Source organism: Aythya marila, assembly GCF_965140915.1.
Source record: "Aythya marila genome assembly, chromosome: 13".
NCBI classification, from domain to species: domain Eukaryota; kingdom Metazoa; phylum Chordata; class Aves; order Anseriformes; family Anatidae; genus Aythya; species Aythya marila.
Window position 1 is genome coordinate 8,571,468 of NC_139054.1, and position 26,702 is coordinate 8,598,169.

Here is a 26,702-nt window from a genome sequence, read left to right on the forward strand (position 1 = left end):
ACTACTGTTACTCCTTCTGTGCCATCTGTCCTGCCTATTGACTTGTGTCACCTAATGCTGGATATGTCAAAGGCACTAACATGAAACTGCTTATTGTTGGCTTCTCCACACCTGTGAAGGAAGCATACTGCAGCTGGGTAGCAGTAAATTAATGCTTACTGATGCTTAATTTGAAGCCCTTGCTGTTAAAGGACCGCCCTCTGCTGACTTACACAGGATTGCACAACCACAGCTCAAAGACAGGAGAACCATGAAGTCCAAACACCGATTTTCCCAGAAGGGTGCAGTCCAGGTGAGTGCTTATCTCAGCAGGGTCTCACTGCTGCTCTGCATGCCAGGGCTGCTGTACAAGGTGGGGCCAACTCACCTTGTGCAAGGCAAGCTGGGGGGCCAGCAGGATCTACAGGATTCTTCATGAAAGCTGTAGCAAAGGGGTGGTGTTTATACTATATAAAGCAGCTTCTTTGCTTGCATGTCACTAAATGTGTAGCATCTATACCAAACTTCAGAAGTGTCTGAGATTAGCTCACAGGAAACTGTCAGTTACAGTCATCTAGATATATAACCTATTGCAGAAACTCATTGTCACATACCAAATATTTTACGTAGTTTAGATTCTAATGTATGGCAGGATTATTCTTACACATTCCTCTCTATTGTGTCAGCTGTCAACTCCGTAGAACTCAAAGTAACAAAACCAAAATCTTGAGAGCTTGTTTTTGTCTCATGTACACAAGCATTTTCAAATCTGAGTTATACTTACTCCAAGTGTGCCATCTGAAAATAATTTTCTATAGCACATAACATTTTTTCTACTTATTTTGTCAGACAATGTACCCCTTGCAACTCCCTTTCTTGTACTGGTACAGTCTTACACAGTCATGGTCAAATTCTCCCAAGCAAGAAAAGAATTAAAAGAGAAGGACTGATTTCCTGACTTTCCATACCTTTGTTCTTCCACTAATGGAAAGGACAGCTCTCTTTACACACTTTTGAAGTCTCCTCCTTACATTAAATTACCATGTAACTACTCTTTAACTATGCTTAAAAAAACAGCTTATCCATTTCCAATACACTATTCCCCATTATTTCAGAAATAAAGTTGTTAAAAAGTGACAAGATCAGACAAAGCAGAACTCCAAAGTAACAAGTGAATGCAAGACAATGATGCGAGAAACTGATCAAAGTTATTTAGACAAAAGGCGAATTTATGAACCAAAATGGAAAAGAAGCAACAACTTCCAAGTGTGTGACCAAGTTTAATGATACATCTGTTCTCTGAAACACTTGACCATCAATAACATTTCGTGGGTTATGATGCCCAGAATGTTACTTCATAGGTGTGTTATATGAATATTTACAAAGACTTTCAAAATTCAGTGGCACTAAACAAATAAACAGGAACTTAGAACTTTAAGCTACAATGCTTAAAAAATGTAAACAATTTATTTTACAGAGTTGTAAAATATAAGAATTTTCTAATGCAGCTTAATTTTATCTGGAAGGTGAATATATCCTGGTGCCCATGAACAAGGAATGAGAGAATTCTTTACACAAGTATTGTGCTCCAGTGTGCAAAAAAATTATATATAAGAATCTAAAGTCCACAACAATTAAAAGACAACAAAAATTTTCACGTCCTGAAGTTCAGAAATTTATAAAAACATTTACACATGGTTGCTGACCCACTGATAACTTGCATAACTTAAAATTCTGAACAAGAACTACTACAAATTCAAGATCTTTCTCAAATGGATTTTTGTGCAAAGATCAGACAATCATTCAGCATCTTTTCAGCCATCCCTCCCCTCCATCCGTCTCCACTCTCACTCCTGACATCTAGTGGCCACAAGCACCACTATATTCTTCTTGATATATGTTCAAATTAGCGCATGTAACCAAAAGGCACACACCTGTGTGAATACGTTTTCGTGCAGAAACCTGTGCAGGTTCACAATTACATTGCAAATATCTTTTTTTTTTTTCCCCCAGAAAGTTTAGATTCTAATGTATGGCAGGATTATTCTTACACATTCCTCTCTATTCTATAAGCCCAGGTGTTAATAGGTACACTGCTTTCCAAGGATCCAATATTTAAGTAGCCTTAAAATAAAGATTTTAAAATAAATCAGCCGGTAACATTATTACATTAGATACTTTGCTTTTACCCACATTATTTATGGAATTTGAATCCCATAGTACCATAGCTTTATGCTGTCAGTTGCAAAATAATTAAGATACATATTTCTTTTTGTTAATGAAGACTTTGATTGCTCCAGTAAAGTCAGCTGATAAAAGCACTTCCGTGTGATCCATCTTCAATGCTCCTTAAGGAAAGAAAATAAACTGTTATTTCTATTTAACTGTTATATATATAAATATATATAAACGTTATTTCTAACTATTACTTCAAGAAACATCTGCATTTCTAGGAAAGGGACTATTACATTATAAATGTGGTAGAGACAGACATACCTCATAACAGCTCAGATATAACAAGAATACACCTAAAGTACGAAGAGCACTAGCTATGCCCCTCACTTCATTTTCTCTGTGATTTTAAGAATGCAAGAGCTGTCAAAATGTTCCACTGCTAAGTCACAAATATATCCATGCTCCCTACAAGGACTTTTGTTCCAAAGCCTCCCTCCCAAACTGAAAGTAGTTTTCTTGTTTTCCTTCTCATACCATGCTAACAAGCAGAGATCATCGTAAATACCTACCAGAGGGAATGGTATCTGCTGTTTCAGAATCTTCTCCTTTACTTTCAGCTTCTTGCTTATCAGAAGTTTCCAGAGATACCATCAAGCCAGGATTGGGAGCAAAAATCGCAGATGTCACCACTGCATTGTGCGCTTCAGAAAGACAACCCAATTTTGATTACATTGTTTCAAGGAATTATTAATCTTTACAAGAAACAGCAAGCATACATTTCAGTAAATATCCCAGAATACCAGTGCTAGTGGAACCAGGTAAGCTCATAATTCAAGGAACAATTTTCATTGTTTTACAAGATTGAGGATCTCAGCTCTTTGAAGTGCCCAAAACCAGTTGTCAAGAACTCTGAAGCACATTTAATATAAACAGTCCTGCATTTTCCAAACACTTGGGTATGGGGGGCATGGTGGATAAATAGAAGAGAGCTGCATTTTTTTCTTTCATTATAGATTTTAAAGAACAATAAGAATGTTTGCATTTGTTTGCAAAGTTACTTTTCCATAAAGGATTTAAGCGTTGATGAGCAATCCATTTCTGCCAGTGATACATTAAATTCATTTTTCATTTTAAATTCATTAAATTCAGTGATTTCATTAAATTCAGTAGCTCTGACTGAAGCTACTTTGCCACTTGCCATCCCAGTCATGCATCCCAATCTCATGCATCATTTTCCTGAGGACAAGGTTTTCTGACAGAGTCCAGTTATTAAAAGCCCACAACTTAATATCACCTTGCTTTTGAAATGCTAACAAGTTGTTCAAACTGAATGAATAGCACTGCCAAGCAAATTAAAACTGAAAGAAAAATATTTTTTAATTTTTTAAATCATATAAGCTTTGATAAAACAAAGATCAAAAACTGATTTACCTTTAATGCCTTCCCAGAAGTCATTACGGTCTCTTCTTACAGACGTAAACTTGCTCAAGTCATGGTAGGTACTCCAAATATAAACATATTTATCTTCTGAACCACTTACAATGTACGTAAAGTCATGGCTAAAGATAGAAAGAAGAAAAAAACCATTACTTTCATTGGATGTTCAAGCAACTGTTACAACGGCACTTCAGATGACTTGCAACTTTACAAGTGCAGCCAGGCTAAGTTCACAACTCAAAACTGCTCCTTTATCTTTGAAGACTGTATTTTTTGATCTGCAGTCTCTAAAAAAAGGTATATGTAAGCTTCTTGATGAAAGAAAAAAACTTTGAAAAAACTGTTCTTGTGAATAAGACAACTTCATAATGGTGCACAGAAGCCATTCTCCTGCAGCATCTCGTATAATAGGGTAATACTAGAATAGAATAGGGTTAAATTAAACAGCTATGCTCAACAACAAAAAAGTGGCATAATTTTTAGGCACAATTTGCTTCTGAGTCTGGGACCTGTGTGAACACCTGAGACTGTATAACAGGAATCGTTTGCAATACAAATTATGGGCAGAAAAAAGTCCACACAAGTGGAAGATGAAAGGCATTCAATAAGACTAACCAGATGACTAATACACACTGACAGAGACAAAGCTATACATGCACTCAATATATATATTGATATAATATATATCAATATATACTCAAGTATATAATTTACTTACTATATACATATGCTACTTATCAAAACTAATACCATGCTACAGTCTTGTAAGTAGAGATGACTTAATTTGGGAAATTAATCTTGAGCATGGGTCTGCACAAGATAACCTCCAGAGGTCCCTTCCAACATCAGCCATTCTGTGAAACACTGAAACCATCTTTAAGCTGACCCAAAGACCACCAGATGACAACCGAGATTAAACCTACTATTATTCTCCTTAAACACCACCCTCCTGTGCTCAAACATCTAGCTTAAAAAGATAACCAAGCGTTTTTCCCCTTCAACTTCTAAAAGGCTCAAAGAGAAGTAGAGTAGATGTTCTTCTCCCCTTCTGCCCTTCCTTTTTCTATCCTAAAAACTACTATTTCTGCGACAGTCACAGCAATACACCCAAACTGAGAAGAACATCTTAGATAAGCACAGGGAAACAGGAAAAAAGAATTCAAACTCAGATTTTCAGGCTGTTTCCTGAGAGTTATGATACACGGGGTTACTAACAGCCTTGAGCAATATTTGGGTGACCAACAACCAATCTACAACACAACAAAAGTAAGGGCATTAAATGTATTTACCACAGAGGAGAAAGAATACAGTGTTCCAGCCCTACCAGCTGCAGCACAGTTCTCGTAATTAGAATGATCATACTGTCAATATAAAAGGATTCACTCATTTATAGAAGGATCTCAGCCCATAGGCAGTTATGTCATTCTTGACCAGAGCCTGCAGTTACCTCTGTATTCTGAGCTAAGTGACGTTTCAGAGACTCACTTTCATACCGAACTAAATGGGTTATTCAACCAAAAGCCTCTGTACTTCATCTATGGTATTTCCAAAATTCAAGAACTCCTGTCTTACCTAAAGCTGGCTTTGATTTGGCTGCTACTGTTGACATAGCCTTTATATTTCATAGATAAAGACAAATCTCTTAGGTCATACAATCTGATTCTGGAATCATTTGATGTGACCAATATCTAGAAAAGATAAGAAACGTAGAAAAGAAAACCATTAGCATGCCCAAGAAGGAGCAACAGAGTTAATTGAAACAGTAAGAATTAAAAAAAAAAAAAAAAAATCAGTGAAAGCCATCTACAAGCATTTTCTCAGTTTTGCATTAATCACAGAGTAAAATGTCATTTAAAAAATGTTTTAACACTATTCAGCGTTCTGTAAGTGTGTAACACCAAAGAGCAATTTTGTTTTAGGAGTCTTAGAAGAATCTTGATTTAAGCAAGTTACAGCAAATAGCTTAGCTGAGCAAGCAAAACAAACTTACTGAGCATTAGATATAAATGCCAGACTGAGCCAAAGTTGCACTGAAAAATGGTACCTTATTTTCCCCGGGCAAAGGTTCAATGCCAGTAATTTTTCTTCCAACTCTATTTCGGCCTCTAGTAGAACGCACATGAATTTGTGTATGGTACTTCAAGTGCTGAAAATAAATTAAATTTTATCCTGATTTGAAATAATCGTAAAAACTTCAATTTCAAGCTATTTTGCTTCAAGTTCTAACAGGTTTGATTCTTTATAGGTAAATTATAAGCATGACTTTTAAATCCATTTGTTCTTTAGCATGAGAAAACGGTTTCAAAACTTTTTACCTCTGTGTCATAGAAGATGCATCTTCCATCATATGTGCCTATGACTGCATATTTGCCATTCTGACAGAAGTTGGCAGCTGTAATCAATTTTGTCTGCCCATCTACTTCATTCCATAATGCCACTTTTTTATCAGGAATGTTCCAGAGTCGAAGTTTCCCATCCAATGAACCACTTAAGAAGTACCTGTCATCCTGAGAGGACACACTGCATTAATCTCAGCTTATGCTATGAACATGCCCTTGAAGTATTTCCTTAAAATATTCCCACCCCGCTTTGAAACAACTTCTTATCTAGAGCCTCCCAAATTAATTGATTATGAAGTTTCAGATTACTGAAAAGACAATGTTAAAGTTACTGGTAAAAAGAGTTCAGTTTCTTAGAGATTTTAGACTGAATACGTTTAACCTTGTCAAAGGAACAGAAGTACTTCAAGTTAGAGAATTGTTCACTGTTACTTTTTATCCTCTGAACATAAGTTAGAAAAATACTAATCCTGTCAGGAGCTCAAAGTTCCCTTCAGAGTTCCTAATGCATCTATTAGTTACATATGAATAGATTCAGGGAATGCCAAAAATGCTTCTCTCCTTCAGTTTTATTAATATTAGGAAGCTCTGTATGGTTAAACGTACATTTCTGGAGATGTTTGATGAAGATCAACACACAGTTCTGGAACATTATCTAATGGGGATATTTTTGAAGTGTACAAATGCTGTTATTCAATGTGCTTTTAAAAATCAAAAGTAAAGGGGGAAGACTTGTCATTTCAAATTCTGTCTCTAGAAGAAACAGGGCAATTACACTTACCCTTGGATGGAATGCTATAGCAGTAACAAAGTCTATATGCTGGAAACAGCAGAGACATTCTCTTCTTGATATGTGCCATAATCTGACAGTTTTGTCCATAGAAGAAGAAAGCAGGAAGTAATTCTGTGTAACAAAAGAATTCCACGGTTATTAATAGGCACAAACGTAACAGAAAATACAGGAGCAACCTGATACTGCAAATTTTGGCTTGCATTGCAGTGCCTTGTACATGCTTTCTTGCAACTGATGAATACGTTTAACAGTTCTAGTTTAACACTGGTTCACTGTGATGCAAAAATTTTCTTTACCACAGTATTTCCAGAGCATTGACTGTAATGCAGTATAAAAGAGAGGGTTTTATTGCAAAATAGTCTTCAGAGAAGGGGTTGAGAACCTCTCCTGCCTAAGGTCCTCCAACCAGACTGAATTCTTAAATAAAATGACAAGTCTTCCAATATGAAGAATTACTCAAGTTAGCTTCATGTGAAATATTTCAGAAGTACAAGAAAATTTTCTAGTTTCTATTTAGTACAAGGTAATATATATTATGTTTTCAATAACTATAGAATCTGTACATTTTGCAAAAAACAGTGAAGTATATGGAAATCAAGAAAAGCAGTTAATGCCATAAATCAGAAATCACAAAATTGCTCAATGGAAATTCTTCTCCTCTCACTCTAAACAATTAAGCTAGCTTTAGTAGTGAATACACAACTAGTAAAAAAAAAAAAAAAAAGCTAGTAATTGTTACTAGCTTTTTTTTTTTTTCAAGACTTAGAGAAGTCTAAGAAGTTATTCATTTTATCAGTTATTTCAGATGCAATAAGCAATGTTTCTAAAAACCTTTTCTTTTAAATTCAAAAATTATTTCATATTGTTTATAAATATAGTTCCAATGACATTTGTCAAAAGAAAAAAATGAAAACACAGAACTGTGATGTCTCTATTATGGTGCCTTACTTTAGACCAGGAAAGATCAAGAAGATCTGCTGTGTGGCCTTTGTATTTGCAAAATGGTCGTTGACGAAATGGGGCATTTTTATCATCTGGGTCTTCATCAACTCCACTGCAAATCTATCAGATAAGTGTTTTGAAACATTAGAAAATGTCAGTTGGAAAAATTAAAAATATAGCATTTACTGCTAACAAAATCTACAGGACCAATATGAATTTGAATAACTACTCCTAGAAAAGTTAAAATAAACAGCACTGTCCTAATAAAAAAATAAAACAGTCATTTTCAAGTACAAACGCGCTGTGAAACATCATCTCAAAATGCCAAAACAAAGCAGCTCTACACTGTCCATCAATACAGCTTTTATTCAATGGGATAAGCTTGACAGCAATTAAAGCAAACAGTTGAAGATAAGTTTTTGGAACAGAGCATACCAAACTTGAAAGTGCATTTTGATTTAGAAAATAAACTGACGTATTTTTCAATATTCCTAGTGCATATCAAGAACGTTAGCTTCCTAATAAAAGCGCCTTCCAGAATAGACAAGTGCAAAACAAAACTAGGAGTTCCTATACTAAAGCTCTCATGAAAAAAAATCAAAACAACAACCCTGCTGTGTGTGGCATATTCACTTAAGGGTAAGGAAAGATTCCCCACCACCAAGGCAACACATTAAATAATGCTACTGCTAAAAAACTTTACCCCCAATTTTATTATCTTTTTCTTACATTACTGAAAACCAAAAATAGAAAAATCCTGATTATGTAGATTTTAATGGCAAGCTTACAAAATATCTGAATACAAGTAACAATGTCCTAACTTTTGGTCTGACATGTTCCATTTAATTCTATACAGATGTGTAAAGAACATCATGTTTTAACAGGCTTCTGAGTATCCTATTATTCAGCTTGCCTTTTCTCAGAAAAGGCATCAAGTCAAATGTTAACTCCAAGTAATGCTCTAAGACAAAACACTAGGTCAAGAAATTCAATAACGTTTTTTCCTTCTTTAGTATTTAATTCTGAAATCTACTCTGAGGAACGAGTTAGTTGTCAGAAGGTCACAGCGAAGTTAAGCAGATTTTGTAATGCATTGAGTTTAATGACTTTTTCTTGCTTACATCTTATATATATGGGATAACTATTCAACTGATGAAATCTGTTGATTAAACAGTTTGCCCATGCCTCAGGGCAAAAATTCTTTAATGCGTTTGGATGAAGTGACAACAAAGATTTGGCATTGCAGAACAGTGCAACTTCTCCCCCCACCTCTTTCCCTCTCAATATCTAATATGCATACCCCTGCATCAGTATCAGACTTTGAAGAATTCAGACTCTCTTGAGATGGGGAAGGAGAAACACGGCCTAGAACAAAGGCAGAAATTCCATGATCATCTCTATGTTACTACAAAACTAGAATTTCTAATGTTTTAGAGCTCTACTAATATACAGAAAGATACCTTCTGTGTTGTATTTCATTCGCATATTATTAAAGTAGTCAAAAGCATTTTTTAAAACCCATATTCTCACTACATTGTCCTGTCCTGCAGATGCAAGTAATCGACCACAGTGAGAGAATTTCATTGTCCAAACAGCACCCTGTAAAAAACAAAGAGATTGCAGTTTAAGTTAAAGTGCCCTTTTCCATAGCAAAAAACCCTTCTAGAATATCCACTGATATGATTTAGGACACACTATCAAGACACTGAAAGGTAGTCGTTAAAGCTTGTGGACAGCGTAACAAGCTTTGCAAAAAATAGTTGAAAAGATAAAGCATATAGGGAAGATTATTCTGGAAGAGAGGAGTTAAGGAAGCTCGATGTTGCCACAGCATTCTACGTAAAACTGATATGCTTACTAACAGTCAGCAAGGCAGGGCTTATTTGCAGAAGTAGCAAGTATTTGTAGCTGTGCTTGAAGTTACCACAAGCTGTGTTATCTCTTTTTTTTTGAGAAATCATGCTTAGTTGCATTCTGGCACCCAAACCAAGTGCTACGTATATATAAATTAAATGAGCATTTTGCAAAGCTTGTGATGACAACAATTATTTTTCCAGTGCCAAGTTCAAAAAGTCAGCAACCAATAAGAACACAATACTGCACAAGCAGTATTCAACCTCCTCTTTGTTATTTAATGAACAGCTACGAGATACTTGATTCCACCAACCTAACTTTCTCTTAGGATACTTTTGGGTAATTTTCTAGGTTTTAAGAAGTCAGCTACCGGCTTGATGGAAACCTTATACAGATGCATTACCTTCAGGACCAGAAACTTCAGTTTTGGAGGGCAAGCTTGAACTCTACAGTCAAACTGGTTACTACAGGTCATTATCCTTGGTCTAACAGTTAAAGATAAAGGACAGCTTCAATTGCTGTTACACAGCTGCTGTCAGAAGTATCTGGGAAGTCAGGAATACTACAGTGCATTTCAGACTCTGCAGGGGAGCATGCACGCTTCAGTGATGGATGGGTAGTTCTGCTGCATCACTCTCCACAGTTGTCCTTTTGCAAGCATCACACTCCAGTCTCTTCCATCCTTATCATTCCAATGTATATACCCCATTATTCTCTCCCCACTTTTGCCTATGGAACCAATGTAGTGTTTCAGTTCAATACTTACAGTCAAATCTCTGTTAAGCAAAACAGCTTATTTGCTGCTGATTGGTTCAAACTCACTGCTCTGTGCTCAGTTCTGGTAGCGAATCATAGACTACTCAGCCTAGATTTGTAATTACAAGAACCAGAAAAACAAACTCTTCTGAGGAAAAGCTCTGGAGAATTCCTCATGCCTAAGTATGTGTAGACTACTGGTTTTTTTTTTTCTGATGATCTCATCAAATCAGCTGAATTTCCATTTCTTGCCAGATGCGGTGGTTTTGCCATGCCAAAATATTACTTTTTCGGAATGGAAATTTCAAGAAGAAATTTGACAGTTATTTCTGAAGGTCATCAGAAGAAATGAAAAAAAGCCACAGAAGAAATTTGAGACATACCATATGTTCCCCGCTGAGATCCTGAACAACTTTAATTTGCTCAAAATCATAAGGTCCCTTGAAGCCATGTGCTGCTTTGAACTTAACTGGTCTTGTATATGGCATCCCTTCATCATCGCTGGAAGAAGGATCATCTTGATCTGTATGGAAGACTAAGAGGAACACAAATTTGGAAGTACATATTGCAGCATACATTTTTTCTATTAGAAAGCATTTGTGCCAAAACATTTTGGTAGCAAATCAGTCTTGAATTAGCAACTTTTGATAGGCAATTTTAAGATCTTAAAGCGAAACAAAAGTACTGTTGCATCAAGGTCTAAAAACACATTTACGCTGATTTTACGTTGCAGTAAAACAGTCAACACTAGAAGTAATTGCCATCATTTTTTGTTCTGCCCTGTTTCTTGCAACAAATTTTGCATTCAGCACATCCTGTGGTTAGCAATTTCTGTCAATTTAATGCATGCTGAAAATCATCCATTTAATTGTATTGGTTTCTATGTGCTGAAATGGCCAGGTGGTTTGACTGTGAAGCATAAGAATTGCAAAAACAGGTGGGGCAAACAGTCAGCGGTAACATAGGATTCTAAAGCACAGCAATTCTATAGCACTTATCTCAGGCTACGGTTAGACTGGCTTACTGAAGTATCATATATGCCTGAAAAAAAATAATGGTGAAACAAAGGGAGAATTCAGTTGTAGCTAGGAAAACTAATAGGAGCTCTGTTTTTATGAGAATATGGAATTGAAATCAGATAGTTTTCTGACAGTCATTAAAGCAGTGAAGACAATCCCAACTTCTTACTTTGCTGGAATAACTTCTCAAAAAGTTTGTTTTCATATCCAGACAGCTTTCTAACAGCATAAAAAAATACAGTATTTAACTGATTTAGCCAAAAAGGTCATTCACCAGCTACTATACAAGAATTCATTCTCGTAGCCTGATATTCTCAAAATGCCTACTCAGCTACAAACTTTAAGAAGCCACATCATTATCAACTGTACAGTGGTAGCATACAGTGGTAAATGCCCCTCAGCCAGCTTTGATTTCAAGAGGCGTGAGGATAAACAGACTTATTTGCGGAGCATGGAAACTGTGTCACTGACCTTCATCTCGAACACTCTTCACTTTATTTACAGCGCGTTCGCCATATTCTTCAGCAAGGTGCTTTGCTCGCTTTACAGATTTGCCGAGGAATTTTTTCAGCTGAGTCCTTAAAAAGCAAGGAAACTTTTTCAACACATAATACTGGCAAATTCTTATTTTCCCCTATTATGAATCAATAACTTTGTTTTGAAATGCAGTATTACTGTTTTCCATTATTGCTTCTAAAAATAAACATTTAATTTGCCAGCAGTCATGTAACCTTTAATTTAACTGCAGAACAATGGGCTTACGTAGTTTCAGGTATCACTTGTACCTAAAAGTGAACTTGTTCAGAAGTGAGAAGGGGAACTTCAGGTTACTAAAATGAAATCTGACATTTCTTCGTAGGGACATGAAACAATATCTTACGTTTTCTGCTTTAACCTCCCTCCATCAGTGTCTGTTTGCTGCGTCTGTATTTTGTCTTCATCGTCAGACTGGGCTGCATCATTACTAGGAAACACAGAAGTGATTGTTGTTTAGTATAAAATCATGCTAAATCTAAACTGACTGAAACATCAACAAAGTAGGATCTTTAGGATCCTACTATCAATGAAGTAGGAACTTTAGGATTCCACTTCATTCTTTCACATCACATATCAGAAATATACGGACACAATGTTAACCAAGTGATAAAACAGATCTTTCAATTGTTAGGAATCTTGATACTAAAACTGCATATATTCCCTAGGTACCAAAGATAGTTTCATAGAAGTGAGCTTTTCAATAACAGAGCAATGGAAAAAAAAAAAAAAGAAAAAAGAAATTATCTAATTTATAATGCACTTATTTTTAGGCATTAGGAAAAAAATCCAGTTTCTTGATGATGAAAATCAGGAAAGCATCAGTCTAGATATTTTTTTTAAACCAAGTTTTACAAATAGAATCAGTTTTAAGCATCAGAAGGGCCTAATGCTCTGCCGAGAAAAGGAAAACCCCCATGTAGTCAGCTGTAATGATCACAGATCTCACAGCACCACATTCTACTAAATTAAACACTGAAAAGCTTAAAGGAGGAGGTAGCATGAGCATAATAATTACTGTTTGTATTCAAGTACTTTAATTCATAAGGGAAACAATAATATTTAGCACATTTAGTGCTAACTGCAGTTCAGTTGGATTTTCAGAGATACTTCCCTGAGAGGTGCACATTCCAGTACTACCATCAACTTTTAGTTAAATTAGAATAATTCAATAAACAATTCTGTTGCCTCAATAAATAAGCTAGTTCATAAAGAGCTGGGAATTGAACGTGCAAATTAGAGACAGATTGATCAGGAATCTTAATTGCATAAGAAGAGTCACCATGCATGCAAAAACAATGAGAGCAACAGTATTATAAAGAGCTGATAGCTATCATCATTCATACCTGACATATTCCTTAGTTCTCCTCATGATATGCAAAGTGAGGGGATTAATGCCTGTTGGCAACTTTTCTTCTGCCAAACTCAGGGGTATTTCTTCACCTGTATCAAGGTTTTTTATCATTACACTTGCTAGAATTTCCTATGGAAAAAATAAGGTGTGAAGTCAAGATGAGTTGATTAGGCTCCAAAACCTAGAGCAAAACAGAAATCATCTGGTCTTACACATTATATTACAGAATGATTCTCTAATTCATTATATTTTCTGAAGAAAGTTCAAGCTAAATTTGCCTTTGGCATGTTAGTGCAAGTGCTATCAACCACTACATGTAGTGAAACAATTACATGTCGTCACAAGCTTCAGTTTCATAGATCAGAAGTGAAGCTATACTGACATCAGACACTGCCTGACACCTTCCATGCTAATATGTAATTAAAAGATTTTGAATACCCTTTCAGATATTCTAGCAGCTGTAGTTTAGATTTAGTCGAAGAACCTTTACCTACAGAGAAAGAGTATTTAAACCTAGCAAGCAGAACACAAGAGTAAAGTGTTTTTTTGGAGCATGAGTATACCTGTTCAGCAGTAATAAACCACCCACAAACATACACCAATAGAAACTGGCAACAGTTTGATAACATCACTAGGATTATTGCAGTTTATAAACTGAACAAACTATTTCTTAATATTAGGAAGGTCATTCTCTTATTGCTGACTGCTTCCTTTCTCCTATGCGTGAAAAAAATACCAAGTTTCCTGGTGTTCCCTTATGTTGAATCTTGTACTATGTTTGTACAGCTACAAGCACAGACTCGTATCATCCCATATCTATTACACCTCATGCTTTCAAACACTAATACCCCAAATGACTCAGGAACTATGAAGTCTTTATGTGGACAAAGTCAGCATGTTGTCCCTTCTACTTGAGCCTTTAGTCACAGCATACAGTGGGTCAGAAGGCAAGAGTGATGTGACTATACCATTTAACTCAGACAGGAAATTGCAAGCACAGAAAAGTACTATGTATAGACCACATTTATTACTACCTCATCTGTGAGCTCTCTTCCAGAATTAGACCTCGGTCTTTGTGGTCCAAGTACTTCATTTGTTGTTTGACCATCAGCTGCTTTCCCATTTTCCTGAAACGTTGCAAATATAGAATACATAATCTCTAGTATAACAACAGAATCAAAGAAAATATTAGTTATTCTCAGTCTCAGAACCACTTCCCAATACCTGTGCAGTGACTATTTTATCTCCACTAGTTGCACTTGCCAAATCCAAAGACGGCTGAGAATCCTTGGGCATGCCTTCTGTTGCTGTAGCTGGAGTTAAAAGACCACCAGCTGTGAAATTCTCTCGAGGAACTGGAAAGAGATTCATATCAGGAAGAAGAGCATAAAACTAGCCATGGACAGGCTACACAGTTTACTGGAGTCCTAGCATAATAGTTTAACTCCCAAGCACCCTTTCTGGCAAGTTTTTGTTTGTTTTTATACCAACCACCACTATAGGTGTCTCATCACTTACATATTTCATACGTAGCTGGATGCATAAGCATGGTTTCACACCTAGTTCTCTTAAATTTTATTAAGAAACTTTTTTTTTCCCCTTTTGATCATTTTTCTAGTAACCTAGAACTACTCTTTTTCATGAAGCCTCAGATTACACCTTGACTTGTATTTCTATGCTAATACAGATTGCAGATACTTTATTGTAAGATACTTCTGCAATTGTATCACGTGTTTTTTTTGTTTGTTTTGTTTTGTTTCTGCATTACTGTGGCAAAAGTAGCTATTTTGGTAAAATGTGTCTGTACGCAAGAAAGTCCACGAATTAGGAACATTTGTAATGCAAAAGGGTATTTTTACATTGTAAGAAGCTAAGATTGTTAAAAGACTTTTTCCTCTTTTTACAGGTCAATTAAACTGAAATCACAAGATTAAATGATTCTCCACTGAAAACACAAAAACAGTAACCATGTAGACACCTAAAGCCATTTAAATTGAATACTTGCCTTCTAAAACAGGTTTTTGCACTTCAAAATCCAGTTCACTCTTTTTTTTCCGGGGTGGTGGAGCTGGCCGTGCAGGTGGTGGTGGTCTTGGTGGGGGAACATTTGTTGGAGGTGGTGGTCGTGCTGGAACAGGCTTCTTTGTGCTAGCAACTATATCAGGTTCTACAGTAAGCTGCCTTGGAGGTTTTGCTGGAGGCATTTCTTCTGTTGTATGAAGGTCTTTGGTAGATAAATCTGAAGCCACTTGCTCTAAAGCGTTTGCCTCTTTCTTCTCTGTTATGTCCTCATTTTTTGATGTTTCTTCTTGTGCTTCAGTTTCATTCATTTTATGGTCAGTCATATTTGTTACTTCTGTTAGTTTATCAATTTCCTGTTCCTCAGAAGTAAACAAAAGCTTCCCAGACTTCAGGTCAGTGTCCTTACCCATACTCTGACACATTGGTTCACTTGGATCTTCTTGTAATGGTATTTTAGCTGCTAATACTTCTGGAATATTACTAATGATACCTGCTCCAGCAATCCAAGCATTTGTATCTGAAGTTGGAACACTCAGTCCTTTTCCTCTAGTACCTAAGGAATCATCATCCTCTAGCTGCTGTGCCTTCTGGCTTTCTTCTATAATACTGTCAATAATCTAAAGAAATGAAAAAAGAAATTCTATTGTTAAACAGCAGGCACTCCTGGAGAACACTTACCAGTTGGTCTGTACAATACCCACAAAAATCCTTCCATTGAAGAGTTGCTTTGCATTCAAAATACGTTTTGCTTAAAAATTCTGGAGATTAAAACCTAGGTGCAGAAATAGGCATATCTGAAAGATAAAAGTGAATAATTTCCACTCCTCTAACTTAGTTTGAGACAGCTGGTTCTGTCTCAAAAGCTGTTCAACCCTCCAAGCTCTCACACACTGATACATACGATCCTGTAAACCACACAAATAATTTATCACTAATGAATCTTAAATTTGTTTTCAGAATGCTTAGCTTGATATTTACACTTTAGATGAACAATCTCGCATTAACAATGAATTCTAACCTCTGTCAGTTTTCAGATGACAACTGATTAATGTTATTATTTAGTATTTCTTGTGTGATGATGAAAAAGTAAAGCAGTATTTAGCTAACCTCTTTTGAATCATCTTGTTTCATTTCTTGTACAAAGGTTTCATTTCCAGCTTTGTGTAGTTTGCTGTCTAGGTCCTATGAAAAAAAGACACATGTAGAAGGTAGTAAGAAGTTCTTCAATAAACTGATCTGAAGTACAGCTACAACAAACTAAATAGTGTAAGGAAAATAATTCTGCAGCATTTTCACCCGCTGTCATATAAACATGTACAGTACACAGAAATGCACTGTACACAGGAATATTATTTCACACTAGCGCACACAGAGTCAGCCTGCACACTACTAAACAAAAATGCAATTCAACATTTGGTGTTCTACCTTCTCCTTGCTACTGTTGCAGTGTAGGGAAATCTGATGGAACAGGCTCCAAGATAAACATTAATATTTTTCCAAATAAGATTTCTTTTATATGCATAAGTTCTATATATTTAACAGGTTGCAACCTCAACTGAGATAAAACTGAAGGTAGCATGAAATTTAGAGAAATACATGTATATAATAATCTGGAGGAAATAAAAGCTACAAAAATATTTTCCTGTTTATCAGGTTGTGGGAAAGGATGCAAGAACTGTATTATCACCATTTATGACAGAAACAATTAGAAGTTAGCAGGTTAAGATAGGCAGATCTATCAAGTAGTCACAAAAACGCCTTTGAGGTTCTGACATGGAATCTTACCTTCTACTACAATAACTATATCTAGCACTATTTTTGCTATCAGTCATCTTCATGCAGATTCTTCTGAAATTTATATAAACTGTAGCAGAACAAATGGAATTACTAGATTCAAGCAAAAAAAAAAAAAAAACAAGAACATTTTCAGAACATTTGGATAAAAGACTGCATGAATATTCAAAACTGAGTATACCATTTATAGTTTCTATATGTATCATCAACACTACGAGTATATTACACTAGTGATGTGAAGTCAGTTTGCAATTTAAGAAGCATAGTTTAGAAGTGTATAAATAGCATCAACACTCTGGCATATCCTATCAAATGAAGAATAGAAGATTTCACTAGAAGTGGGTTTGTGTGCCAAAATCAAGCTTTCAGTCTTTGCAATTGATTTAATTACTTTTTATTACGCAAGACTTAAAGCTATCATCCTTAGGATAAGCAGCCCTGTGAACAAAAGAATTAGACTACATATTGGGCATGCTAGGTATGGAAATCTATACAAAGACTTAAAACAGGTCTGAAAATACCCTAGCTGTGAGTAAAAATATTCAACTCCCAAAAAATCTTGTGTTCAGAGAAGTAGTTTATACCATAGAAGGATAGTGCTTTAACCAGAAGCCTACCTTAACCTCAGTTAGTATGGTCTATTAACACATTCATCATATGCCTTCTGTTTGCATGTTTGTTTGTTTTTTTTGACATTGCCTGCAAATACTATATATAAAAGCCGTATCAAAAGTGGAATTTGATAGAAACTCTGAGGTTGGAAGGGACCTCTTGACTAATGGAGCAGCCCAGAGTTTGTCTCACAAAAGAGAAGGACTTCTCGTTACTGGATCTAAAAATTGCTACCTAATAAGCCAACAACTGCTCAAAAAATTAAGGGAAAACAAATGTATCTTGACCAATTCCCTGAGTTGAGATACAGAATTGTTGTTCTTCTACTCCTTCTTGCCAACAGATATAGAACTCTGATAATTCCTGCAGAGGTCAGCAGTCCTCAGCTGTCACCCCACAATGTTAGAGCCCACAGAGATTAACTGTTACCATTATAAAATATTTTTGTTGGGCTATTAATTTAATTTAGCTTACACGGCTTTGGATATACACAAAATAAGTTATTCTCCATATTAAACATTTAATTCACGTTTTTCAGTGAGTATTTTAAAAGACCTCTCCTTTTTTGACTTTGAAAGATTTTCTGGCTACGTAGTGCTGACAAAAAAAAGATGTTTCTTCTAAGATATTCAGCTAGTCAAAAACTTTTTATAGCATATTAACACACACTAATGTTTGGGGAAAAAACACTTGTAAACATTCACCTTTTAGAGCTTTGACCTCTAGAAATGGAATGTCACGCAGAGACAGCTGCAGTTACAGAAAAATTCTTCTTTTCTGTCCACTCCCTTCCCCACCTTCCATACAAAATCTTTCTAGTGCAAGTGCAAGTTCTATTTTGCTTTATCACTAAAAATCTGTCTTCAAAGATATAACTTAAATACTGAAGTGTAACCAGTGCCTACAGTAGCCCATTGTATTAATTTCTAATTTTGTTGACATTTTATCTCCCACACCTGTTAAACTTTGGACTTAAGAAATAATTCTTCCCCACTCCAAGACAAACTATACCATTAGTCACACACTCACTGAACTGATATGGTACCAATAAGAGAAGGAATTAATGCTTCAGCTTCAAAAACACCTAAACAAGTGACTTAGGAAGACACTTACAAAAAGAAAAAACTGTAACATGCAAAACTTTATAGCTAAAAATTCTCCACATTTCAGTCAACAAAATTTGACATTAAAGTTAGTTTAACTGCAATGAGTTTAGTCAGAATGATAGTTACGTTTCCTGAAAGGTTTAAACATGTAATACTTTACGATTAAAGGGATATTAAGTAGAACACAAAATAGGGGATAAGTCTGTTCCACAAGAGATACCAGAAGATATTGTATCACTGTAAAAAAAAGATTATTGATTTGCTGGCAGCTGGAGACCAGAGTACTATAACTTATTTTCTAACACTGCTGACAAGTCATAAACACTTATTTTGTGCGACCAGCATTTTTAGGACAGTGTCAAGTGTGAAGTCTTCTTTACTCCATGTGAAAGTATTGCATAGTACCACATTTGGCCCTTCTGAGACAGGCAAATGAGTGTTATTTGTACAATGTTCCAACTTTTCACCTATTTAATGTGTGTCAGATTTCAGCTGCACCGTCACTGTGCACAGATGCAGCATACCAATTACCCGCGTGGGAAGTGGCAATGCTGTCTCAATAAGCTAAATATAGTATTTTATTTTCATATAACCTAGAGGGGAGGCTTTCTGAAGTATACACACAAAGATTTTTCTTGTTTTGAAGACTGAAGGGAGCAGACTCAACTATTTCAGATAAATTCTGACCAAAAGAACAAGTCCTGCAGGAACTTACTTCCTATTCACAAATCACCTGAAAGGACAGTCTAGTAATTGGGTACAGCTCAATTGTATTTTTTATTTTTTTGAATAAAATTAGCTTCATGACACGTTAACATACTGTAAATAAAAGTAAAGTTGGAACTTCAAGATATGTAAGCCCAACGGTTGCTCCCTACAGCAAGGAAAGTCTACAATTTCCTGTCTGTGTAGATGTTAGAACTACCATAGCACAACTACATTAGGTGAAAATGCTTAGCACTATGTTCATCAACAAATATTTGTCTGATTTTAAGAAACTTACCTTTAACACATGGGATCCAACTTTTGTTGGTGACCTGTTAGAAAGAAAAGACAGACTTAAGTACAGCTCCAAGAAAAATACATCTCTTAACAGTAAACTTCATATTAAACAATCTCTAACAGAGTCTTCCTTTACGGTTAATGTATACTCGATGCTTCACACAAGCAAAGTGAATGCTCCTGATACTTCTCTCTTTTACAAAAAATGTTCCACATAGAGGTAAGTGCCCAACTAAGATGCACAGCTCTACTGGAGGCTCTATAATCCCTGACAGTTTCTCAGCTCAAGTTTCTAGAAACCGTTTTTCTATCACCCTTTTCTAAACTGGTGCTATTCCAAGCAGACATTGAAGAACATCTCCCATTATAGATACTTTAAAATCAGCATGTTTATACAGAAAGCACAGGGTGGACACCAAAATGGGAAGCAGAAGTACAAACGCCCTAGTATCTTGCAAATCAAGTGCCTGAATCCTAATCTGTAGTGTCAACATTATCATAGACATTTTGCTTTTCAACATCTCTAGTAATTGAAAACTCTTGTTTCTAATCACAATGCTGAATGTAAATATAAGCATTTACATCATGAAAGGAGAAAAGCAGTTTTGCACTGCTTACTTTCCAAAATGCATACTCTGAAGCAGTTAAGTTGCATTAGCATCCACTCACACACAACCTCTCATATCACTAATCACATGCAACAAGGTATCAAAGGGGACTGGTATCAAATAATTACTTCTCTTCAGATCACCATGCAATCCCATCTGTGAACTGTCAACCTTTATTATATCCTGAAATTGCATTTTCACGAGATTTTCAGAATTCTAGAAGATACTTAAGCAATGACTCACTTGGTTTATTATGTCTACAAGATCTTACGAATACATAAAGAAGTTTGTCAGTCATAATCAGAACCAAGTTACAGATTACAGCCTTACAGGTTTAGCACTAAATGTAACTACAATCTGGAGTGCAAAATCATCCCAGGTAGCTACCAAGGTCAGGGACATTCAACAATTTGTATCATCTTGTACCAACCAATACAGACAAATACAGATTTCAGTCTAATTTGACCCTCCTGACTCCAAAATGATGGCTTTAAGAGACAATATCTTCTGAAAAAGACATACTTCCAACTAGTTTTTTTAAGAATTTTGGTTCTTTTTTAATTATACTTTACTGTTTGAGAATATTTTAAGGCAACAAGAAAAGACTGCACTTGTACAGCAGAGTTAAGGAAAGCACAGAGGATTTGTTTAAAGACTATGTTATGTGTAACTAATTTAATCTCTTAAACTGGTATCTGTGCAGATCTTGACATTTAAAACACACAAGATCTGTAACACAGTTTCAAAGAATGCTCCTTTCTAGAAGGTACTGACCACGGTGTGCAAAGTGAGCAATTGGTATTTTGACCTGAAAAACACACATGTCTTTGGTCTCCCATAATAATATATTGCTGGGAAAGACTAGAACCTGTGCTGAATTTCTTGTTACTGAAATATTTTCAATTCTACTATCTACTCTTGGATTTCCACAGAAACAGAGGTCAAATTGTGTGTCAGTTCATTAAATACACAAAATGACTTCAATAATGAAACACGTTTTATAATTACTACATTAATGCCTAGGCTTCAGCAAGCACATGGTCCAGTTGTACAAGGTACTGCTTAGACGTTACAACCCAAATAAAGTGCAAATCCCTATTTCAGTTTTCTGACACTTCCCATCAATTAGCACATCGCTGCCAGTACAGGCAAATCATTCCTCCAACTGGGTAACAAAAAATGCAAGCTGCAAAAAGACTGAAACAGATGTTATTTCCCACTATTTTACTCAGATGCATTACAACAAAGCTGCTTAGGGGATAAATGCTAGAGATCACAGGTATAGAATATAACTGTACTGATTGCTTGATTTATTGAGCATACAAGTCTAATAAGGTAAAGCTTTGCCATTTAAATTATCATGCTTTGAAAACATTGCAAAGCTTCCATGACTTTGGCAATGCTACCACTTTCAGACACGTTCATAATATAGCCACGTAAGTTCAGTGGCTTCCCTGAAAAATATTTTGGCCGAAAAATTTTCAGCTATTCAATATCATTCTCCTAGTCACGATTAGTTGCTGCTTACGCACTATTACATTTATAAAGAAAATAAGCCAAAGAGCAAGTTTGGTAACTGAAGTATCTTACAGGTCAACACTACTCTGCAATGGTCTCGCCTTCCCAACCATGTGAAGTTACCAGCCTTCTTCCCATTCAGTTTTACGTGAAGGCCAATAGTTTTATAGACACTGCATCTGAAATTCCTGCCTGTATGTGTTTCTGCATGTAGCAGCAAAAGCGTTTGAAAAGATTTTCTATGTAGATCAACAACCCAATAACCAAATACTGATTTTGCTTTGAAAGGTCTGTGGCTTTACAGGGTTATCAGGTAAAACATAAAGACTGACACACCACAGAAAATGCAAGAACTTCATTTTGTTTTCTCATATGATTGTTCAGTGAATAATATGATTAAAACTTTCATAGCAACAGATTTTGTAGACTACACTTCAAATAAAATGCTTCTAGCTTCAGTTTTCTTATGATACCATTGTAATACCAGTTTAACAAAGGGAGAAGTTCAAGGTTATCTATAAAGATTAGGCAATAGTCAAAGAAAAATCCTATTTCACCTGCTCATTTCACCTGAACAAACATAACCGCATGTCTGACTAATATCTAAGTCAAACAAACTCCTGAAGAACTTTTTTGTATTTCTTCAGCTGCAAAATTCATCCTAATGCTGACCAGACTACATGAGGCTGTCTCTCCCACTCGTAGCTCCAGCCCAGTACCTTTTCCAACAACTAACTCAATCTTTACTAAGCTTCACATTTTCAACTTCTTGTTGCTAAGTTTTGTGAGAGAAAAAAAAATAAAAAAATAAAATACATTTAGCCCTTCAAAAAACAAACCCAGTGTGCTAAACGATTCCCGTTGGTCAAACTCCAGAAGTAAACTGCCTGATTTCCTGGGAGGATGAACATTGTTACAAAGAAAGCGTGGGAACAGGCAGATGGAAAGAGATTCAAAGGGTATGGACAGTTGTTGCACCTTGTACAGAAGATACAGGCTCAACCTCAGCCAGCACAGTACTTACTGGTGTCCTTCAGCTTGCAGAGGCACACCATGGTTTCCTCCCTCTAACTCAAGGCTGGCCTGGAAGCTACAATTATTCCTGAAGCTGCTCTCTGTGGTAGTCCACACCTTCTAAACCACACCGAGTCACTACTGCAATGCACTGTTTGAGCTAGCCTTGGAAAGCATGTGGGATCTTCAGCTAGCTCAGGATGCAGAAACCTGTCTGCAGTGCTGCAAGGCACTACAGCGATGTGACGAGTGCTCCACTTCCTGCTGACTTCAGTTTTGTGCACTGGCTAACACACACACACAAAGTTGTGCTAAACATGTCTCATGTATAAACAGGGCACACCTTAACATTATCCAGCTTCCTACAGAGAAAACTCATTTCTTCAGAAAAAGTGTTGAAACATCTTTAGAAAAACAGGACTACTGAAGTTAGAATTAAGAATTTAAATTTCTGGACATACCACACGATATTTCTCTTTACCTACACCATCTCTTCAATCTAGTGCCTTTTGTTTGGTTTCGTATAACAAGTTTTTAGGATAAGAGTATAGCAGGAACAAACTTACTCCTTGCTATTAAGTATATGATATTCAAACTAATAGGTTTGGCTATTCTTGATTTGAGTGGGTGAAGTGCTTTCCCTATTTATGAGATAAAGTCAGTCATGCCTGCATCCAAACAAGGGAGCCTTACTTCATATTCTCTTCTCTCAAAGCTGACATCCTTTTTCATGAGAGACCCAGAAATTATTAAAGGCATGAAGACCTTTTCCGTAGTTACCATCTTTTGAAAGCAGAGTGATAGAGGTTGAATAAGGACATTTTCTGCCACACTACCTCTTCCTCGCCAATTTGTTGACCGTACAACAAATAGATGCCTTCATTGACTGGTCCACATAGTTTCTTTTTCACTAGTTATCTTAAAAAGCTTTCAGAAAGGGACATTGCTTTTGACCTAGCTATCAGTAAGATGGACACTCTCCATATGTCATGACAAAAGCAGAGCTACCCTCAAAAGGACAGATCTACCTGCAGCAGACGTGAAGGATATAGGCCTCCCCAGTGGCAAAACAATAGTCTCCAAACATCTCATTTAAACACACTTCCCCTTACAGAAGTCATCAATCCATGAGCTACCTCAGTTCATTATTATATGACAAACATTTTGTAACAAGTTCTGTAATTTTTTACTAATTAATCCTTGTAAAGCACCAGTTCATGTGTAAGTGAGTATGCAGATACGGTGCTTTCCTTGAGAGCGAGAGTTTAATCTTTGGAAACCCAAACTGCAGGTGGGAACTGGGAGCTTACATCCAACTTGAAAATTCCATTCTTGCATATCACAAGAGATAACTAGCAAAACAATTAAATAGCAAAGAAGTTGCCGCTTTCAGAATTTCTGTATCAGCAGTTAGTAAACTTCCCCACACAGGGCAGAAGGGAGGAAGCTACCAAACCCACAATTTTAATGAGGGCAAATATATCTACACTACTTTGCTAAAAACTGGCCGTAACATGCTGCAAAATCAATTCCCAAGTCATTTTGCTGATACCAGAATGGTGAATGCACAAAGAAAAACCTCTAACTGCAGAGGGTCACATGAACTTGTTTTCAGTTGCCCTTCTTCCCATGAGGTTTTGGGTTGTTTTTTGTGGATCTCAACTCAGTACACATACAGGTCTCAAAACTACAATCTACAATCCTGCTTCCAAGAAGCATGCAATGGAAATTTGAAATTAGCTCTTAAGAAATCTCAGAGCTTATTTAGAGAAAATATTCTCAATATTGTTAATAGAGATTCAATGTCAGATGAATAACAGATTCAGTATCTGCACTGCAAAGTAAATCCTCTGAGATTAACTCCTTCCTTGACTCAAGCTGACTGATCTCTATCAAATTGAGTCAACGATGCATCCTTATAGGTTACGGAAGAGCAATACAAAACCAAAAAGCATCTTCAGTTTTAAGTTATTAACTTCATATCAAGTTCTGCTTAGATACAGGTGGGGGAAACTTTCAAGCCTGGACATATGGCATTATTTGTATCAAATAAAAGGCAGGATATGCAGTCAGGTCAGATTTAATGGCTCTCTTGAAGCAAAAGATGTTTCCTGCTTCCCACTTCTGCTTCTAGCCACACAATCCCACACCTTTACCCTCTCCTGTCCCTGCCCTCCCAGATTCTAGCTGTTTTAACTTACTGAATAGGTTTTGCTGTTTCTAGTTTTCAGCTGCTTTCAGTTCCTGAGTTAAAGCAACTCAGGAGAGTCTGATGACCACTAGTGCCAGGGCAAGGTTAGCTGGAGCAACACAACACTTCAGCAACAGCGTGCTGTTAATTTGTCTCACCATATCTTGCAGAACTGCATGCCAAGATGTGCTTTTCACGGTGCTATGTAAAAAGCTAAGTTCAGAAGAGCTTTGATACAGGATGTGGGAGTGAGCAGCGCAGGTCGTTTTTCCTTTGTTCAAGGCATCCAGCAGCCACTGGCACACAGATTAAAATGAGCTCTTAGTCAATTATTAAAGCTTCAAATGGCTGGATCCCACAATCCATATCTTATTGCTCTTCAAACAACCTACATGAAACCTCATCTTGCGAGATCAAATGATGGAGAGGTTTGGTCCAGGCTGCGTGAAAACCAGAACCGATACAACCCATAACCTGTTTTAGCACAAAACCAGAAAGATATTTATAAATTAAAGAAGAAATAATGTGTTTCACTAACATTAACAATGTAGTGACGCTGTTTGAGGTAACAGCTCTGAATCTGCACTATAAAAATGCTGTTAAACTCACCGCACGGAACCCCACGCTTGCATTTCACAAGACACGTCAATGCAACGCTGTTAAAAACAAGTGACAGGGTGCACCAGAAGTTGTTTTACGCACAGCAACAGTTCGCCTGTTGCTGGGGGAGCCTGCTCTCTCCTTTTCCCCCTGAAAGCTCTTTTATTTTAATCGCGCTCCAGAATCAGTTCCGCCAGCCCTTATTTCATCACGCATCTTTTCCAAACCTTACGTGTCGCTGCCCCAGACGGGCCGTTACCATCTCACCAACACCACGCCTGCTGCCAGCCCCCAAAAAAGCCCCCCGAGAGCCACCCCAGTCCCTCGCATCCCCTTGCCTGTCACCTCACCACCCTCTCAAGCAGCCCCCGGCCGAGCAGGGCCCCCCAACCCGGCCCAGCACCCTGCTGGGGGGCCGCAGGGCTGAGGCAGGGCCCCACCGCCCCGGGACCTCCGCACCTCAGGCGAGGGGGCGGCCGCGTCCCCCCCTAGAGCCGCGCTGAGGGCATGGAGGGAAAGGAGGGCAGGGCAGGGTATGGCAGGGCAGGGCAGGGGACTCACGGCGTGGGGGAGGCGGCCGCCAGGTGCACGTCCTCGGGCGCGTCGTAGAACTCCTCGGTGTCGCTGTCGGAGGCCATGGCGGGGCCGGGCCGCACGGAGCGGAGACCAGGCCGGGCCTGGCGGGGCCGCCGCCACCTCGGGGCACGGCGGGGGAGCGGGCGGGGGCCGCGGGGCTCTCGCGAGAGGGGCGGCACCGCCCTGTGCCGGGCGGAAGGGCGGGAGCAGGCAGTATGGCGGAGCCGCCTCCCGTCATGGCGGCTCCCCCTAGTGGGGCTGTTGGGCGGGGCGCTGCGCCCTTCTGCTCGCCTCGACCGGCCCCTGGCTCGGCCCTGCGGCTGTGCGCCGACCCAGGGCAGTGCGGGGTGCTGAAGAAGAGGGGAAAGGCGTGCTGACAGCGCTCTTGCCCACAGTTCTGTCCCCTTCCCTCCAGGGTTGCAGGGGCTCCGTTATGGGCTATGTCTGTCAGTCAGGGATGCCAGGTGCAGGAGGGCT

General features: G+C 37.5%; 1 protein-coding gene across 2 annotated transcripts; it reads right to left on the reverse strand.

The window, feature by feature from the left end:
• Nucleotides 1-1,229: 1,229 nt before the first annotated feature.
• On the reverse strand, nucleotides 1,230-26,384 carry WDR44 (WD repeat domain 44). 2 transcript variants are annotated; one of them, XM_082770829.1, is made up of 20 exons: nucleotides 26,211-26,384; nucleotides 19,720-19,753; nucleotides 16,312-16,386; nucleotides 15,188-15,821; nucleotides 14,407-14,537; nucleotides 14,217-14,309; nucleotides 13,175-13,311; nucleotides 12,175-12,258; nucleotides 11,766-11,872; nucleotides 10,659-10,810; nucleotides 9,126-9,264; nucleotides 8,966-9,030; nucleotides 7,672-7,785; nucleotides 6,712-6,834; nucleotides 5,907-6,098; nucleotides 5,636-5,737; nucleotides 5,164-5,279; nucleotides 3,586-3,713; nucleotides 2,724-2,855; nucleotides 1,230-2,327 (listed from the first exon to the last, which is right to left on the reverse strand). In XM_082770829.1, the coding sequence occupies exons 1-20, from the start codon at nucleotides 26,285-26,287 to the stop codon at nucleotides 2,233-2,235; spliced, it is 2,730 nt and encodes a 909-aa protein (XP_082626955.1). In that variant the 5' UTR covers nucleotides 26,288-26,384; the 3' UTR covers nucleotides 1,230-2,232. The 2 variants fall into 2 exon arrangements, with proteins under 2 accessions (XP_082626955.1, XP_082626954.1); XM_082770828.1 differs by having other exon boundaries at nucleotides 1,230-2,324; nucleotides 26,211-26,380.
• Between the last annotated feature and the right edge of the window lie 318 nt (nucleotides 26,385-26,702).

Coding starts and splice junctions, on each gene's coding strand:
- WDR44 (XM_082770829.1), bottom strand. CDS start 26,287: ATGGCCTCCGACAGCGACACCGAGGAGTTCTACGACGCGCCCGAGGAC. Junction 14,538..15,187: donor GCAAAAACCTGTTTTAGAAG/GCAAGTATTCAA, acceptor ATCTCTTTCCAG/TTCCTCGAGAGAATTTCACA. Junction 10,811..11,765: donor GAAGAGTGTTCGAGATGAAG/GTCAGTGACACA, acceptor TGTTCCTCTTAG/TCTTCCATACAGATCAAGAT.